General features: G+C 39.5%; 1 protein-coding gene across 4 annotated transcripts in view; it reads right to left on the bottom strand.

The window, feature by feature from the left end:
* Positions 1 to 18,037, bottom strand: part of TEC (tec protein tyrosine kinase) — a 148,526-nt gene that overhangs the window by 53,661 nt on the left and 76,828 nt on the right. For 3 of the 4 annotated variants that reach the window (XR_002121950.1, XM_019624606.1, XM_019624607.1), the window contains exon 3: positions 3,717 to 3,821. Coding sequence is in view for 2 of the 4 variants with exons in the window: in XM_019624606.1 (XP_019480151.1) it covers positions 3,717 to 3,821 (105 nt within the window). In the remaining 2 variants the exon portion in view is untranslated. Of the gene's footprint in view, positions 1 to 3,716; positions 3,822 to 18,037 lie in introns of those variants that run through there. The other variant, XM_019624609.1, reaches the window with a different exon arrangement.

Here is an 18,037-nt window from a genome sequence, read left to right as displayed (position 1 = left end):
AAACAGTCTAACTTCTCAAAACTCACCTCACATCGGTACTGTGAGCTTGTAACTTTGTTAAAGTCCAGCTAATCAGAAGAAAACTAATGCAAGAGCGGAGTTCTGATAAACTAAGATCAGATATAATACTTAGCTAGCTTGGGGCATTTGTATTTCTATTTTTTAAAACACGAGAAATAGCACCCTCAACCCAAATAAAACATGTAATTCTGGCATCTCGGGCAGGCTGATAGGTGAGCTATCTGGGGTCCAATATCCTTCGCTCAGATAACCCCAGAGCATGCTTGAAGGCCATCTTCTATGGCATCCACTCGGACAGCTGACTGTGACAGAGTCGCATTTCTCACGTGCCTCACATCTTCTGGTGAGTCATCCGATCACAGCAGAGGTTGCCAGCGGAGCGAAGAGCTTTGCAGACCTTGAGTTGAGGCACAGAAGCCATTTCAACAAGGAGGAAACATATTCTCCCTTAGTAACATTACTAACTTACTAGTTACCCTGCCTCCTATGTATATCTTCATTCACTCATTCATTTATTCAAGTGACTTTTATTGACAATGTGCTGGAGAAGAAACAGCACAGATATTATACAGACAGACAGATCTGGACGTAAAACCCAGGAAAGAACCGCCACCTCCTGGGGAACCCCCAGCCCGCATCAGAAGACAGCAAGGGAACAATCAGCTGGCTTCTCTTATTTTCTCTGTTCCTCCCTAGGGCTAGAATATGCTGAGAGGAAGCAACCTCCTTTTGTCTCTTGGTATCTTTTGAAAATGTCTACTTCTACTTTTCTTTCTTTTTTTTTTTTTTGCCTTGCATCTGAATATGATGCAAACTTTCACTGCGATGATGTAAAACTAGGATCTATACTTTCTTAAGTTATACTTAAGTTATAATAAGGGAGGATATTTTTCATCTTCATCTTTCAAATCTTGCTGGCTTAAATTACATAGTTAAAGCTCAAGTTTACCTCTCCTTAATTTTTAAGATAGTTTTTGAAATTTTCTTATATTTATTCATCTCAACAATTAAAAAGGTGAAGCTCAAAAATATGTGAAATTAAAAATGGTTCAGGAAGGGAATGGTTTCTGCCCTCGTATTTTTCTCATCGTTCTAAAAACCAACCAAAAGCTGCAGAGTGGATCTCTCCCTGTTAGACAGCAAAAATCCCAACTCTGGGTCTAGAATTATGACAACCATCACTCCCCACAACCACCTGCCACCCGCACAAATGTCTAGCAGCCATCAGAAATGTGGTAGGAGTGGTTCTCCACTAAACTTAAAACTAAATCACACACACACACACGCACACACATGCACACACATGCACACACACACACACACACACACCATTATATATGCACTTAACATACTTAATCAAGAAGATTCAAATTGGGCTTGCTTCTAGATCTAGATGGTAAGAGTAATGTTAACAGCAGTAGTAAGAGAAGTAAAAATAACAAGAATAGCAACTAGCACTTATCTTGTTCTCACTGTGTATCTAAGCTATTTATGTATCACCTTAATTAATCCTCACAACAATCAAGGAAGCAAGTACTATTATTATTATTATTATTATTATTATTATTATTATTATTATCATTTTTCAGAAGAGGAAACAGATACAAGGCAGTTAAGTTACTTGCACAAGGTCTCAGAGCCTGTCAGTGGCAAATCAGGTAAACCTTTGAGTTGCCTTTTCCAGCACTTTACTGTCCCTGCTTTTCATGCAAAGAAATGGCAGATGTAAAATAAGGAACTGGGAAAAGGAAAATTACGTATCGCCCTTCCTCCTATTGTGTTATTAGCACCATAGTGAAAATAATCCAGATGCAGTTTTAAAGCCTGAATATCCTACTTTATTACATCTTAACCCTCCAAACGGGCAAATGTTTATTTGAAATATAATCAATAATTTCATAATAGCACAAAAGCAGCCAAGATCTCCACTGTGATACTATGTTGAAAAGATTTCTGCAACTTTCCCCTTAGTACATAGTGAGACCATAGACATGGGTAAATTGTGACTTTCATTGGAGACATTCATTATGCAACGGAAAGCATAAAAACATCCTCAGACAGAAAAGGGGGCAGTTAAGTGCTGGAGAGGGTCCTGTGCTGTCTGCTGCGAGGTCAGGAACACGAGGGTCCAGCCCTGCACTCCTGATTCTCCAGGCACGTGTGCACAATCCTGCACAGGTGGACAGAGGCTCGGGAGGCCACATCCATCCTCCTTGGGAGTGCTGAGATGTTAGTGTGTGTTCTAGGGAGGTTTTTCATTCACAAAATGGCCTTGGATAAGTCATTTAACATCTTTGAACCTCAATTTCCTCAATCAGAAAACAGAATAGTATACAGAGGGTGCCAAAAAAGAAATGTATACACATTTTCAGAAAAGAAAACTGTATTAAAATTGTAATACTCAATATATACCAATAACAAAAGATGAATACACGTCACATTTGACTTCTGCAATTACAAGAGGTGCTCAAAGTGGTTACCATCAACATCCAGGCACTTCTGATTATGGCGAACTACTGCTTGAGCAACGTTGACCAAAGTGTCCACTTGTTTACATTTTTTTGGCACCCCTGGTGTTTTACCTCCCTTATATTATAGGATCATTGTGAGGGAAAACATGAAATCACATAACCTTTTCAAAAGGGACAACTTAATCCATATATAATGCTAATATTATATTCTGCACCACAAGCAGCCTTTTATTTAATCTGATTTCTGTTCCAGTAGCTCACTCCTGCCCTTTCTCAGCTTCTCAGATTCACAGACAACAAACAAACACATTATCCCACTTTTTTTCAGTCTCAGTCCCCAGTCTTCTCCCTAACTTCTCTGTGATAAATCTAAATAAGTAGTAAATTAGGTCTGGGGTTTAGAGACTCAGGACATTGGTAGAATCTAACAGACTCAAAACAAGAATAAGATAATGCTTCAACCAAGACTGAAACAGCTCATAAAGAAAAGCAATTACTATTAAGTACAAACGAACCTAAAAATCAACTACCATATGACTCAAAAATCCCACTTCTGGGTATTTTTCCCAAAAAAAATGAAATCTGGATGTTGACGAGATATCTGCATTCCCCATGTTCCCTGAAGCATTATTTGCAATAGCCAAGATATAAAAACAACCTACATGTCCACTGACAGACGAATGGATAAAGAAAATGTGTTGTGTCTTTATACAATAGAATATTATTCGGCTTTAAAAACGCTGAATTATTCCCGACAACATGGATGAACCTGGAGGACATTATGCTAAGTGAAATAGGCCAGACACAGAAAGAAATACTGCACGATCTCACTTATAAGTAGAATTTAAAATAGTCAAACTCACAGAAGCAGAGTAGAACAGTGGTGGCCAGGGGCTGGGGTGGGGGACAGCGGGAGATGTTGGTCAAAGGTACAAAATTTAAGTTTTGCACAGTGATTGAGCTCTGGAGATCTAACATACAGCATGGTGACTATAGTTAGCAATACTGTACTGTGTACTTGAAATTTGCTAAGAAGGTAGATCTTAGGTGCTCTCACTTCAAAAAAATGTAAGTAATTCCTATGTGTCAATGACACCTCAATAAAGGTGAAAAAAACATTTTTTTTAAATCAACCACTAGAGCAATGACAGGAAACTGTAATGTCAAATAGTAAGCATGACTAAAAGCCCAGAATTACACTGCTGCAAAAATACATAGGCTCACCTGAAATGGATATTTATTTTGACAGGGAATGACACCATCATCATTCTTCACTATTTCCACACACTTGATTTTTGAAACATCAATAAATCCCTTTCTGTACTTTTTCTGTTAAAAGAAAAAAAAAGAGGAGAACCATTACAATCATAAGATATAGGAAAAAATGTTATTAATAGCAATATTTTGTTAATGAAATCACTGGCTCAAAATATCACAATTTCCTCAATAATTACCTAAACCATGCCTCCCTTTATTGTTAAACTTGTTTAAAACATTAACACTGTGAGGATTGTAATCCAAATAATGAAGTCCTTTAATTTCTACTGATGATATGGTTCTGTCCTTGTCCCAGAAAAGCTCTAGAACAGAGAAAAGGAACTCCCTCTTACTGTGGCCTTTCCCTCTTAGACACACGCCTTAACGTCAACTTCTTGATGGCAGCCCCCCGAAAGACAGCATCAAAGATCAAGCCAAGCAAAATTCTGTGTACTCAATCACAGATGCAAACTCCAGCCAGTTACATTTTCCCCTCCAACACCCAGAACTCAGGAGGACATGAGGTGGCCTTAGTACATTCACATAAAACCTTTAGACTTTATTACTGAAGGGTTGACCTTCTTCCCTGTTGTCTACCCTCCTTGCTCACTGCAAATCTCCCTACAGCAAATAGACATACGCCCACACCAAAAAAAAAAAAATCATTCACGCCCTTGAGCACGGTAATCTCATATTTGAGAATTTATCCCAGGACAAAATCCAAAAGAATACAAAGTAGTATGTGCAAAGATAACTTGATGTATTGTATCCATGAAACAATATTACAGGGCCGGCCAAGTGGCTCAGTTGGTTAAGAGCTCGCTCAAGAGTTTGAGCTCTAAGCAACAGCAGTTTGAGTCCCGGCCCGAGCTGAGCTGCCGCTGAGCTGCCAACAGGTGGCAGGATGGCTCAGCTAAAAAAAAAACAACAACAATATTACAAACACAATGTAGAAATAAAAAAACTTTGCTGAATAATATTAACTGATACATTCCACACAAAAGGTTACCTGGGCAGGGGCAGATATTCATATGATAAAGAAGAAAAGAGAAAGTAGAGAAATGAAGAACACTCTAGTGTTTGGGGTGTCTCAGCCATCCCCACTCAAACCTGCTTCATCAAATAGCAATTCCTCTCTGGACCCCATCTTTGGGCCCCCTACCCTGCTCCTAGGAACCTGCTCGGCAGCCTCACTGTCACCAGAAGACTTTTCAGGCCTGCCAAGTCTCCCAGGCCATCTGACTAGACTACTCTGAAGGTCATTTCACCAGTGTATCTCCCCTCTTTCACCCTCCCCTCCTCCACTTCCCCCTTTCCCTTCCTCTTCCCCTCCTCCTCCTCTCCTTCTTCTTCTTCTCCTTCTTCTCATTCTCTCTCTCTCTCTCCCTCTCCCTCTCTCCCCCCCACCTCCCCCTCCTCCAACACACACAGAAATCCCATTCATCCCTTGACATTTTTGTCATCCCCCACTTCTATCCACACCTTTTCCTATTCCTGCATACCCGGCTTTGGAAGGTCACAAGACAATCCTAAATGTCTTCTCTACTCTTACCCAGGTCTTCACTGCTATCCCTTAGTTCTTTTGTGTATCTCTTGTGGAGAGAACCTAGTAGCCTCCACGGAGACCACTAGGCTCATCAAAACTATAAACCCTTCTTCCATCCCCCTCATCCCAGCAGATACTCTTTACAGAAAAGGGAGCAGCCATCCCACAGGCAAACCCCCAAGTATTTCCTTCTGCAGATCCAAGCACTCTCAGATTTACTCTTTTCTCTTTCATCCCTGTCTCTAAGAGAAGGTTACGAGGACACAACAATTACGATACTGTAGTTGGCACGTAACAGACGTTATTATTTCATTTTATGCTCACAAAATTCCCCTCATTTTATAGGTAAGGAAACTGCAGCTCAGACAAGTTAAATATATTACTCAAGGACCCCAACTGACCCCAAAGCCAACTAGACCCTGGGATGCCCCAGCTGCAAACAGGTGACAGAATTCATGGAGCCGAATTCCCAAGGAGGCAACACAGATTCTGAGCATGGACAGAGCTTTAGCCAGGGCAGGGAGCAGGTCATTCTTCCCAGTCATGCTCTTCTGAGACATTTACTTCTCCTGCCTCTAGACACATGCAGGCCGCTCCCATCCATACCAAGACCCCTTCTTCTGGCCCTGCGACTGCCCTACCTCTTCTCTTCCCTTCCTGAAAGAGAACATGATTATGCCCTTGGCCTTTCATTTCCTTCCCACCCACTCCTCCTTAACCACTTGCAATCTGCCTCCCACATCACCACAGTCTGCTAAAGCTGTTCTCGAAAACACCACCAATGACCAAACCCAATGGTCTTTGCTCAGCTGTCATCCGCTCAAACCTTATCTCAAGCATTTGAGATTGCCGACCCTCTCTTCTCCCCTAGTGGCCTGGACGTGGGGTCATGCTGGTTTTCCTTCTCTCCCTTCCCCTCGGTTTCCCACAGGACAACACTTGTCCTGTGTCAGCAACTGTGGCAAGGAATACACAAAGTCAATATAGGACAAGCTCATGTTCTAAGCCTAGAGTCCAAATATTGTGCCATTTAATCCTCACAGCCACTCTGCCAGGTAAGCATTACGAGATGCATGTTAACAGAGGGAAGAAACTAAAATGAAGTAACTTTCCCAAGTTTACCTGTGGGAGAAACAAACAGGATTTACTATACAATGTAGTAAGTACAGTGTACAAAATAGATGCTAAAAGAGCACAGAGGAACTGAAGCACAAATAACAACTTCAGCATGAATAGCACATGTGAAGAAAAACATATTCCAGAGACCTCAGTTGCCTCATCTGTAAAATGGGAATTATAACAGTATCTAAGTTTATATTGGGTTGTCGGGAAAGTCATGACACATTTTTGCATTGAAAAACATAGAAAAATACATCATGACTTTCCCGATGGCCCAGTAGGTACTATTACATAGTTATGATAATTAAATTAGTATTTGCAAAGTGCTTAGAAGAGTGTCTAGCCTGTGGTGTAGTATCTGTAAGTGTTTGCAAAACACATATAAGTAGCAAAAATGATTAGTGTGGTTGATGCACGGGGTGCATGAGGCAGAATAGAAGGGTGAGCAGGGGTCAGCTTGTAAAGAACCTAGAGCATGGTGCTAAGGGATCTGGTCAGACAAGGCCACCACCCTGTTCCTGGGGCCTGCGCCAGTTAATGGGCAAAAGAAATTGCCAGAGCACCATCCTCCTATTAACAAGTCACACATGTTAATTGTAGAAGCCTTAGAAAATACTAGCAGCAAAAGAGAATCAAATGACCCTTAAACACCCAGCCCTGGAGAAAATCACCTTTGACATCACGGACTTTTTCCAGGCATTGTTCTGGGGTCATTTATCACCTGCCAGCTCTCTTAGCCCTTGAGCAGCAGGCAATGTAGGGTCTGCTTCCAAGACACCCACCTCCACCCACCACCTGCTCCGGCCACTAAAAAAGCAGCTGTTAGATGCAGATCAATCTAACCAGGAAAATTTGGGATGACTTGTACACTGAGTTGATTTATGACCATAAATGCATGTTTTGTGATATATAATCTATTCATGTACTGTACTAATATTTGGGCTTATCAATCCAAGTATCTTGCTATGAAGTTTGTAGATAAAAAGTTCAAATTTAGGTTGCTCATTCAGTATTTTATCTATCCCACCAGCAAATACTAATGAGACACCAAGCACAAGTAGCTTCAAAGTTCTGGAAGGGGGTTGAGGGTCTCCTCAAGAGGGGTTCACAGTAATATGGCGGGCAGAAGGGAAAATGGGCAATGATTCATAATTAAATAATGAAAAATCAGCAAATGCATGGTGTGCTGTGGAGTAGGGCAGTAACTGGGCCAAAACTGCAGCAGTTTCAGGAAGGAAGTGATATTTTGATTTGGTTTTTAAAGGAAAAGTAGGAGTTTCCTGTAGAGAAAGTGAAGAAGGGTTCCAAGCAGTAAATAAATAAATAAATACATAAATAAATAAATAGCATCGATTTAGAAAACAGAAAGAAAGTCACTGTGGCTGAAGCTCAGCGTGGCTCAGAGGAAGTGTAGGAAATGACACCAAAAACGGTACTTGAGACCAAATGCGGAAGATGCATATATGTCAGACTTAGGAGTTTGGATTTATCCTGAGAGGTCTGAAGTGGGGGAGTAAGGCATGCTGGATTGAGGTTTGTTTTCTAAAAGATCATTATGAATGGCAGTGTGACAAATGGGTGGAGACAGAGGAATAGCTCGCTAGGAGACTGCTGCGAGATTTCAGGTGAGGGGCGATGAGGCTGTGAACTCAGGCAATGGCAGTAAGTAAGGTGAGAAAAGCAGGGATGCCAGAGTATTAGGAGGTAGGGTCCATATAACTGTCATCAACTAGAGATGGAGATTAAGAGAGGAGTTGCTGGGGAGCCTCAGGGCACTTGAGTTTGAGGAACCAGTAGACACTGATACCGTAAACCACGATCAGGTATACTGAAGGAGAATCAGTTTGAGAAGGCAAGGTTGGGAAATGTTGTTGGAGTTGACTATTGGACAACCCGGTGGAAATGTTTGGAGGCAGTTGAAAACATAGGGCTCAAACTCAGAAATGCTTAGCACTTTCTTTATAGATAAAGAGAATTCTGCTTTTCACAACACATAATCAGTACATACAGTAGTATTCTCAGATAACCATGAGCGGTTAGGCAGGGCTGAGGAAGAAAAGGCTTGGTTGGAAGCATTAAGAGACTCGCCATAGGGAACCCTGAGAATTAATAAAAGAGTCACGTACTCTCCTAACACCTCATCTCTTCACATTCTGTTTAACCAGGGTTAACACTGAGAAGGGATATGCAACAGTTTTTTCTCCAGTTAAGACTACTTAGAAATTCTTCAATGAGAAAACTATTGTCTGATTTCTGAAGTGTGCTATATATTATTGTTGATACTGTGGCCCAAGGAGAAATAATCAAGATCATTACTTTTTTCATGCGAAGTTTCCCTTCTATTTATACTGGACTTCTCTCTGCTCCCTAGACTGAGAATCATGGTTAAGCTGAGAACTCCTCTGACTCATCTTTGAATCCTCTGAGCTGAGAAGAATTCCTGGCACTTAGTAGGTGTTTATTAACCAGTGTGCTAAGCCACTCTACAAAGAAACATATATATATATATAAACATAGATAGAGATAGAGAGATACAGAGATACAGATATACAGATATATAGATGTACAGATACATAGATATAGATATACTGGGGTGCCCCAAAAAATGTATACAAGTGGACACTTTGGTCAGTGTTGCTCAAGCTGTAGTTCACCATAATCAGAAGTGTCTGGATGCTGATGGTAACTGCTTTGAGCACCTCTTGTAATTGCAAGAGTCAAACGTGACTTGTATTCATCTTTTGCTACCGGTATATATTGAATATTACAATTTTAATGCAATTTTCCTTTCTTAAAATGTGTGTACATGTTTTTTGGCACCCTCTGTATATATCTCCTATTTTGCACATCCTCTGTATATTCCACAAAGCTTGAAAATGTGGTTAAGTAGGTAACGGCCATTTTACCCATTTGTAAATCAGCAGAAATGGGTAAACTATACAGAAAGATGAAATATAACTTGCTTATAACCACATAACAACTGAAAGGAAGAACTAGGAAGTAGGCATAAGAGATTCTTTCCCCCCAGCAAGTCTTACAAGGTACACTGTTTTCCTTTAATTTCCAGAATACTTCGTATTTTTAAAATACATATCAGGACCAATCCTAAATTAACAAAATTAAAATTTTCAAACATGTACACACATACCCAGGAATGGCCCCAGTGAATTTGAGAAGTCTGTTGTTTATCTTCAGGACACCCTCCTGTCCACCTTCTATACCCTTCTTCCTCGGTGTTCCTTAGTGCACAGTGAAAGATACCAGAATTTCCCTCCCTATTGCAAATGATCCCTCCTTTTTCCCCTATCACAACTTTTATTCCTAACGTGGCTATTCCCAGCGGCCTGCCACAGGACAAATTTACTGGACAATTCACCTGTGCGCTGCAATAGGATCTCTGGTAAGAAGCATGAGCTTTGGAGACAAACAGATCCTGATTCCAGCCTCTGCTTTGCACTTGGAAGGGCAAGCTCTGTCTCCCCTCGGTTCCTTTGTCTGTAGGAACAGGGTACCACTACTAGCTGTGCTAACCCTGTTTCAGGAATGAAGACAACATCCATTGGTGCTCAGCACAGTCTGCACCGGGAGCCACTCCCTAAATGGCAGCACTTACTCTTAACTAGTTTTCACAACAACTCCGGGAAGTTGTTAGTAAACAGAGCATCAGAACAATTATGAGATTAACTAAGAGGTTGAGCCAGAATTGAACCCAGATCTCTCAAAGCTACTAAAGCTTTTTACCAGACTCCAGGTATCTCAAGATGGAATATTTTTGGACTCTTATTATAAAAAAATTATCTTATGTCAAAATCTAAAAATTATAGAGTACTCACTATGAACCAGGCAGTATATGAACCCCTTCCCGTGGATAACTCAATGAGTCTTCGCAGCATTATAACACGAGAACTCTTGCCATCCCATTTAACAGATGGAAAAAAATCACAACTCAGAGAGTATAATTAACTTGCCACAAGTCACATAATAAACCAAGATCTGAACTCTTAATTTCAATCCTTAAGTGCCACAAACACTCGATATCCCTTAACTAAGTACAAACATAAACTTAGTGGAAATCTCTTAGCTTATAGCTTTTAACACTACAAGACCAAATCAAGTTTACAACTTAAATCCAATCAAAACTATACAATAAATAAGATTTAAATTAACAACATTACCTGAATGTGATGGATGGGGTGTTTGTTGGAATTGAATGCCTCTTCCAAAGCCAGTTCTTTTGGAGACTACATGCTTGCATTACTATGTGCCACGTGATGCCCTCTTCCACCCTTCCTCTCAGCTCCAACTGTGAAGAACCCGTTTGTAGACACACAACCATCCTATCGTTAGGCTTCCATTTGGCACCATTAAATTGCTTAGTCAGCCTCTGTTCTTTCTCAATAGGGCACAACAATTAAAACAGACCATAGGCCGGCCGAGTGGCGCGATGGTTAAGAACTGGCTTGAGACGCCAGAGGGCCCCAGTTCGGATCCCACATATGAGGACCAGTGACACTGCCCTCCACAGCTAAGATGCTGAACAACAGCTCAACCTGAAGCTGGGCTGCTGTGAGTCGCCAGTGATGGCGTAGGCTGCAGCCCCTGTGGCAGTGGGTTGCCATGGGCTACCGTGTGTGGCCAGCAGCCGCCATGAGCGGCCGTCCAGAAGCCGGCGACTGATCTGCCTCACCCAGGAAGAGCGCAATGATGGTGTCAACTTGGGCCAGTGAAGCAACATCCTCCACAACTAGACTGAAGAACAAGAAAAACGACAGCAACTTGTCTGTTCCCCTTCCCCCAATTCCCCAGCATTGTTCCCATCCCCCCAGTTCCCCAATTAAAAAAAAAAAAAGACAAAAAAAAATAGACCATAAATACAAACCCTAACATGGCAGCTGACATGACATAGTTTAGTGACAAGGGACCATCCAGAGAATACAGACAAAAAATGTTATATACAGTAAAATAAGTTATATAAATAAAATTCCTAGAACTTGCAGTCCTTGGCAAATGGATAGCACCAAAACTTACTGCTAACATTCATTGGGTGCCATCATGACCATTGCTTCATTCAGCCACATTCATCAGAGATGGATTCTGGCTTCCTCTACCATCAGCAAGGCACAGACACCAAACGACCATGATAGACACAAAAACAAAGTACAAAATGTCTTGCCCTTAAGGAATTTACAACCAGACACTTGCTAAGGTGAAGGAGACAAACGATAATGTTGACAATGAAAGTTCAGATAGGTCAATACTAAAAGGCTAAAGAGTTCCAATCAACTCTTGAAAAGGAAAGAAAGATGACACATTCTACACTAAAAATCGCAAGTGAGCCAAAAAAGCCTCTTCTATCCACAAGGGTAGCTCTTCCATGTCCACGCAAAACAGAGTAAAAAAAATGGGCCTCAAGTGCAGCAGAAAATGCTAAACAGGAGAAACCAGGAAAACCTCAGGATGGACATAGCATTTTTCTTGTGAATACTGGAAATCATTTTGATGTAGACCTTTCTGATATCAGGAGAAGCAGGATAAATAAAATTTAAAGTCATTTCCAACTTGATGATTCTATTATAAAATGCCCCCTCTTTACCAAGGACTAAATTCTAGTGAAAAATGAAAGAATGCAGAAATAAGAACTTGGCATCCTAATATTTTTCCTCCCTTTTAACCAACTTATAATAGTAATTACTGACATAGATGCTTTATATTTTGTAAAGCTTTTAAACTAAAAAAAAAAAAAGGCACATTTACATTAAGAAGCCAGTAGTTACACACATGAGCATGGTTTAATCATGAAGATTATGGTTTTTTACATAATATCCAGAAAAACAAGATGTTGAAAAATCTATATAAGGAATCTGAAGGCAAAAATTTCCATTTCCAAAATCCCACAATAATCTTCATAAAAGATTGTACTCATGTACACTACTATAAGGTTTCTGCAGATTTTTTTACTGCATTTAAAGCTAAAGTTTCTTTGTTTGTTTGTTTGTTTCCTGAGTAGTCATTTTTATTATGATTTTTCTATACTTCTGGCAATCCTCTTCCCAACTCCTCTGTGCAGCCCAAGAGTACTTCTAAACATTATTACCAGGCATGTTTTAGGACAGTTAAAAGCAAAACTTACTAACATGTTTTCAAATAAGTCTACAAGTGATTTGCCTGGTTTATTTTTAAAATTAGTAAAACTTAGAATGAGTTGTGTAGAAATAAATGGAAATGGAAAGTGGGCTTCCTCAAAAATAATGACTGTATATGGGTCCTACATAAATTTCATGTAACAGACTTCCAAATGCAAGAAATTCCAGAATTAATAAATCGAATCCAAAGATTACAAATCCCTTGGAGCAGAGATGATGGCAGTTAATATCAGGTTGCCACATTTTCCTCTTCTTCCTGGGTGCCTAGCTAGGCTGCATTTTTTTCCATCTCCATGCATTTAGGTGAGGTCATGAGACTGAGCTCTAGCCAACCAAGTGAAGATGGAAGTGATGCAACCCCACTTCCTGTCCCCTAAAACCTTTCACACCATCCTCCATGTTCCATCTCCTCCCCTTGTCTCCCACTTGGATATAGAAGATCCAGTGAAAGAGTCTGAGGACCACAAGGCAATGGACTGCAAATGGGTATAAGATTTCTATGTGGGGTGATGACTGTGTTCTAAAATTGACTGTGGTGATAGATGCACAGCTCTGTGAACCTACTAAAAACCACTGACCTGCATAACTTAAATGGATGAATTGTATGGTATGTTCATTATAGCTCAATAAAGCTGTTTTTAAAAATAAACAACAACAAAAATGGAGCCACTAGATGGGAGGAGCCTGGATCCCTGAATCACCATGTGGAAGGTAGTTATATATAATGCAAGCAAGAAATAAACTTTCTATTGTGTTAAGGCATTGGGTTTGGGGGGATTGAATGTGATAGTAGTTAGCTGAACTGAATAACACATTCTATAATAAGAAGACCCCGCATCTCAGCTACTCAATACTTCAGACTCCACATCCAGAAAGGGAACATATTGAACTAAATTAGTGTTTCCCAAAGTATTGTATGGTGGTACCTGAGGTGGTTTCAGGTGGAAACTGGACAAACATTTGTTTTTATTGTATTTAGTTTTATGGTTACCTTTTATTAATGGTTTTCCCTTTACTGAGTGATACGGTTTCTTTTTAAAATCAGTGTATTTAAAGAAAAAATGTGAAATTATTTAAAGAAAAATATTATGTAAATAACAGTACTATACAGAAAGCACACATATATGTCAAAATCATTTAAGTCACATACACAATGGCTGAAGTTTAGACAACACTGGGTTAAATTATCTCTTCAGATAAAATTGTAATATTCCTTGATTTTGTTATTTTGTGCCTGTCACTATATTCCTCCATCACCTGGCCTGCCTGGTATAGCTCCCACTACATAAATTAAGAATACACTAGGATTATTGATTTATGTGGAACAAGATTCGATCCACAGGTAAAATCCTCATGAATGTTACACAATTCTCAGCCACCTTTCCTCACTGACAAGCATTCTGACAAAAATCCCAAATGCCTACTTGTTCCCACCCCAGTCAAGTTCCAATATTCCTTACTGATAAGATACAAAAAGTAGACAATGAATTTTTATAGCAACATTTGGCTTCTGGAGCAGAATTCCCACCTGGATACATTTCCTGCCTAGAATGGTGCATAGAGAAACATTTTACAGGGAAATAAAAACTTATATGAAAGTCGGAGTTGGAATTTAGGCTCTTAGTCTGGCAGCATAGGTACAAAATGATGAGACTCTCTGGCGTGAACTTAAATATACTAAATCAGAGCCTCTGATTTAACCCAGATTCAAATCATAAACATAATAATAGGTAACATTTATACAGCACTGTGTGCTAGGGACTTGCCCACGGGTTTACATAAATTAACCCATTTAAGGCTTCTAATAACCACTCTACCAGCTCACTTTGCCAAAAATGTGAAGAGCAAAAACACCCGTGGGACATCTGGAACTGGGTCACAGTGGCAAAATGGGCTCCCACGTGGCAAATCTGCAAGAAAGAACAGCCCCTAGCCAGTACTGAGTATGTGAAATGCCTACCATATGCTTAGTACACTAAGTTAGACTTAATGGTAATTCAGGGTGCTAACCATCACTATATACATTAATATTTAGGTTTGCAAGCATAATATCACAGAAATATTTCATTTCTCTCAAGTACTTTCCTCCAATTTGAATATGCTCATACCTGGAACCTTGTTTCACAGAGTCTGAAATACCAGATGAACGTTTATCACATTATAACCATGAATTTTCCAGGTTTTAAAACATAAATTAAATCTACTAACTGCCACACGGAAACACTAAGCTCTCGTGGAGCCAACACTTAAAGAAATAGAAGCCCAGAGAGTCACCTTCTACACCAGATTTCAGATTAATTTGTCATCCCAGATTAACAAAGCTCTCTTACTCCCGTGCATCTGCTAAAATGTTCTTCCCAGGTTCGTGTAGAATTTGACTGGGAGACAAATTTCTCTGTAACTTCAGAATTCCCCACTACTGTCATCTCAGAAGCCTCTTTAGCAAGACCTGCTAAAGAGACCTTATAATCTAGGCAGGAAATAAGACATGCTCACCATTTTGATGTCCTAACAGGACTAATGAGGGTTCCCAGACAATAGTTATTTTAAATCTCAGGCAAGAAATATAAGAGGAGTCATAGACAAAGCATTATCTTGGGTCTGTTGGCTCTTCAGAATACCAAACAGCCACAAGTTCAAGGGACAATGGGGCTGCTTCCATTGTTAAAGAAAAAAGAACCGGATATTTCTGTCTACCAGAGAACTCAGCCTAATACGAGGTGATTAGAAACAGACTGGCCAATGAAGTGATGGGAAGAGTATAAAAAGTGACTTTAAATATGAAGCCAGGAGTTATTAAGAAAGAAGCTTGTCAAGTCGATTAACTTTGTGGAAATGTATGTGAATAATGTATACAATGATTGGCTATACTGCTAGAAATCTTTTTGCCTACACAGACTTTTTTTTAACTCACTCAACATGCTACAATATTTTGAGTATGTTTTATTGTTAATGGGTATTGTTTAATGGTTGAAAGCACAGCTTCAGTGTCTGGCACACCCGCATTTCATCGCCAGCTCTGTGGCTCCATTTAAATTAATTAACCTCTTTAAGTATCCATTTCCTCATCTGTAAAATGGGGATATTAAAATAACCTATCTCCTAGATTGGTATGAGCATTAACTGTGATATGCTCATAAAATAGTCAACACAATATCTGGTCCAATGGAATTGATAAGTTAGTTAGAAAACTGTTTTTGCCTTTGAATATAAGATTTCTAAAATTTTTCAGTATTAAAGTCTTTTTTTCCCCACAAAGAGTTCCTTAAGTTTTTTCAACCACGCAGTCTCTGATTTTGTTATAGAATTTAACAAGAAAAAAAGATTTAACAGAGATCTTGCAAATATTACTGGCTTTCACATTGTTTCTTTAGGTAACATATCAGTATTTCTTCACTTTCTCCTTAGAGGAATTCAGTAAATACTCCAAGAACTCAAAAAATATAGGAATAGACAATGAAGCTTGACTGGAGTGCATGAAATGTCACAGGATTGGGGAAATGGGATCATAGCACTCTTTCTCTTGAAACAAAACAATATTTTAAATAGCTATTTTAAAAAATAACAATACTATCTATCAATTATCAAGAAATGTAGGAAAAGTCCAACAACTACTTAGGACAATATTTGCTGAGCATCTGTATCCTAGATAATGTGCTAAGCGCAACAGATGTGAGGATTAAAAAATATGGCCACTGAATTTACCCAAGAGAAATGAAGGCGTCTGACCATACAAATACTTGTATAAGAATATTCACAGCAGCTTTATTTGTAATAGCTGAAAACTGGAAACAACCCAAATGTCCATCAACAGGTGAATAGATAAGCAAATTGTGATATGTCCATACAACAAAATTCTTCACAGTAATAAAAAGAAATGAAATACTGATATGACAAAATGGATGTATTTCAAAATAATATGCTGAATAAAAGAAGCTAGTTTAAAAAGAGTACATACTGTGTGAGTTTGTTTATTCTAGAATTCTAGCACATAATCTATAGCATGAAAAATCACATCAATGATTACCTAGGGATGGTGGGAATAAAGGGGAGGTATAAATTACAAAGAAGCATGAGACAACTTTCAGGGGTAATGGATGTGTTCATTATTTTATCGTAGTGATGGTTTCACAGGTGTATACATATGTTAAAACTCATCGAATAATATAACAAATATATGTAGTTTATTATATATTGAGTATACCTCAATAGAGTTGAAAAAATATGGCCCCTGCCCTCAGGGACCTTGAAATCTAGGAACACTTGGAGACTATGAAATTCTTTGCTAATTACTTAGTGTTCTAAATCATGGGCTTAAAAAAGAAAAACAAAAGAGAAAAGTAGGCACAAAGATTAAGCAAAATAACTTCAGTTTATAATAGGTCAGATGTAGTCAATTAATCAGCTCTCATTTAAATGAAGGCTCTGGCTTAGGATTTTTTCCAATTTAGAAAGAACTCATCCATTCATTCGATTCATCAGCAGTAAATGAATTTCTGGTTAATAAAAAAATTGAACGCCTTTCCCCCAAACTGGTGCCTGATCCTATCCTCCTCTTTCCTCCTTCCTCATCACCCTCTTCTTTGAGGCAGGCAAGTTAAAGGCGCTAACTAGAAGCTCAGCGAAGACATACCCAACTGCTACCCCGGCACCTACAACAGAGCCTGGCATTGATAACCTAGCACGTGGCAGGTGTCTGGTGTCTTTATTGAATAAGTCAGTGAACAAATGAGGATATAAATGAAAAGGAGGGGTGTCAGCTAAGTGGAGAGGAGGTCTTCCTTGGGTCTAATTTCACAATATCCAGTCATAGTCACCACTTTTTCTTGACTACACCATTTCAGAGAAGAGTTTTGGCTAGGTTTTATTTTTGCCACTGCTCTTTCAGGCATTTACCATACCAGGTGGACACAGGCATACCAAGGATCACCAGGACCTCAGAGGCACTGTTTCTGCAGCTCCTAGTCCATGGACGCACACTACTGCACATGGGTATGCCCAACTGACAGAATGACTGTCACATTACAACCCTCAGAAATACTCACACCTACTGTCAGGGACCCCTCCTCAACCACAGAGATGGCAATCATTGTGTGTCACTGCAAAGCCCTGCTGTTTTTTTTAAGCAGCAAAAGAGAAGGAAGGCACTTTAATCTATAGTTCAGTTCTTGGTTCCCACAAAAATTCCTCACTAAAAGCGAGCTGTGGCCTGTAGTGACATTGTTGGCCTGTAGCTTCCTTGACAAAGGTCTATCTTTACCTTAAGTAAACCTGTCTGTCATCTTTTGGCACCTAAGATAACAGTAATCTCTTTTTTTGGACCCCCTAGGGGGCATAGCCCACCACACCAGAGCAGGAATCTACAAACTCCCTCATTGTTATCTTGTTCCCCAAATACTATCTCTATGTGCTGTAAAATGCTATTAACTATCCTGTACCCACCAATGTAAAAGAAGTGTGTGTCTCTCCATTTTGCTTTT

Source organism: Hipposideros armiger, unplaced genomic scaffold (genome assembly GCF_001890085.2).
Source record: "Hipposideros armiger isolate ML-2016 unplaced genomic scaffold, ASM189008v1 scaffold_596, whole genome shotgun sequence".
Taxonomy (NCBI): Eukaryota; Metazoa; Chordata; class Mammalia; order Chiroptera; family Hipposideridae; genus Hipposideros; species Hipposideros armiger.
Note: the sequence above shows the minus strand (reverse complement) of the source record. Positions and strands in the feature narration are given on the sequence as shown.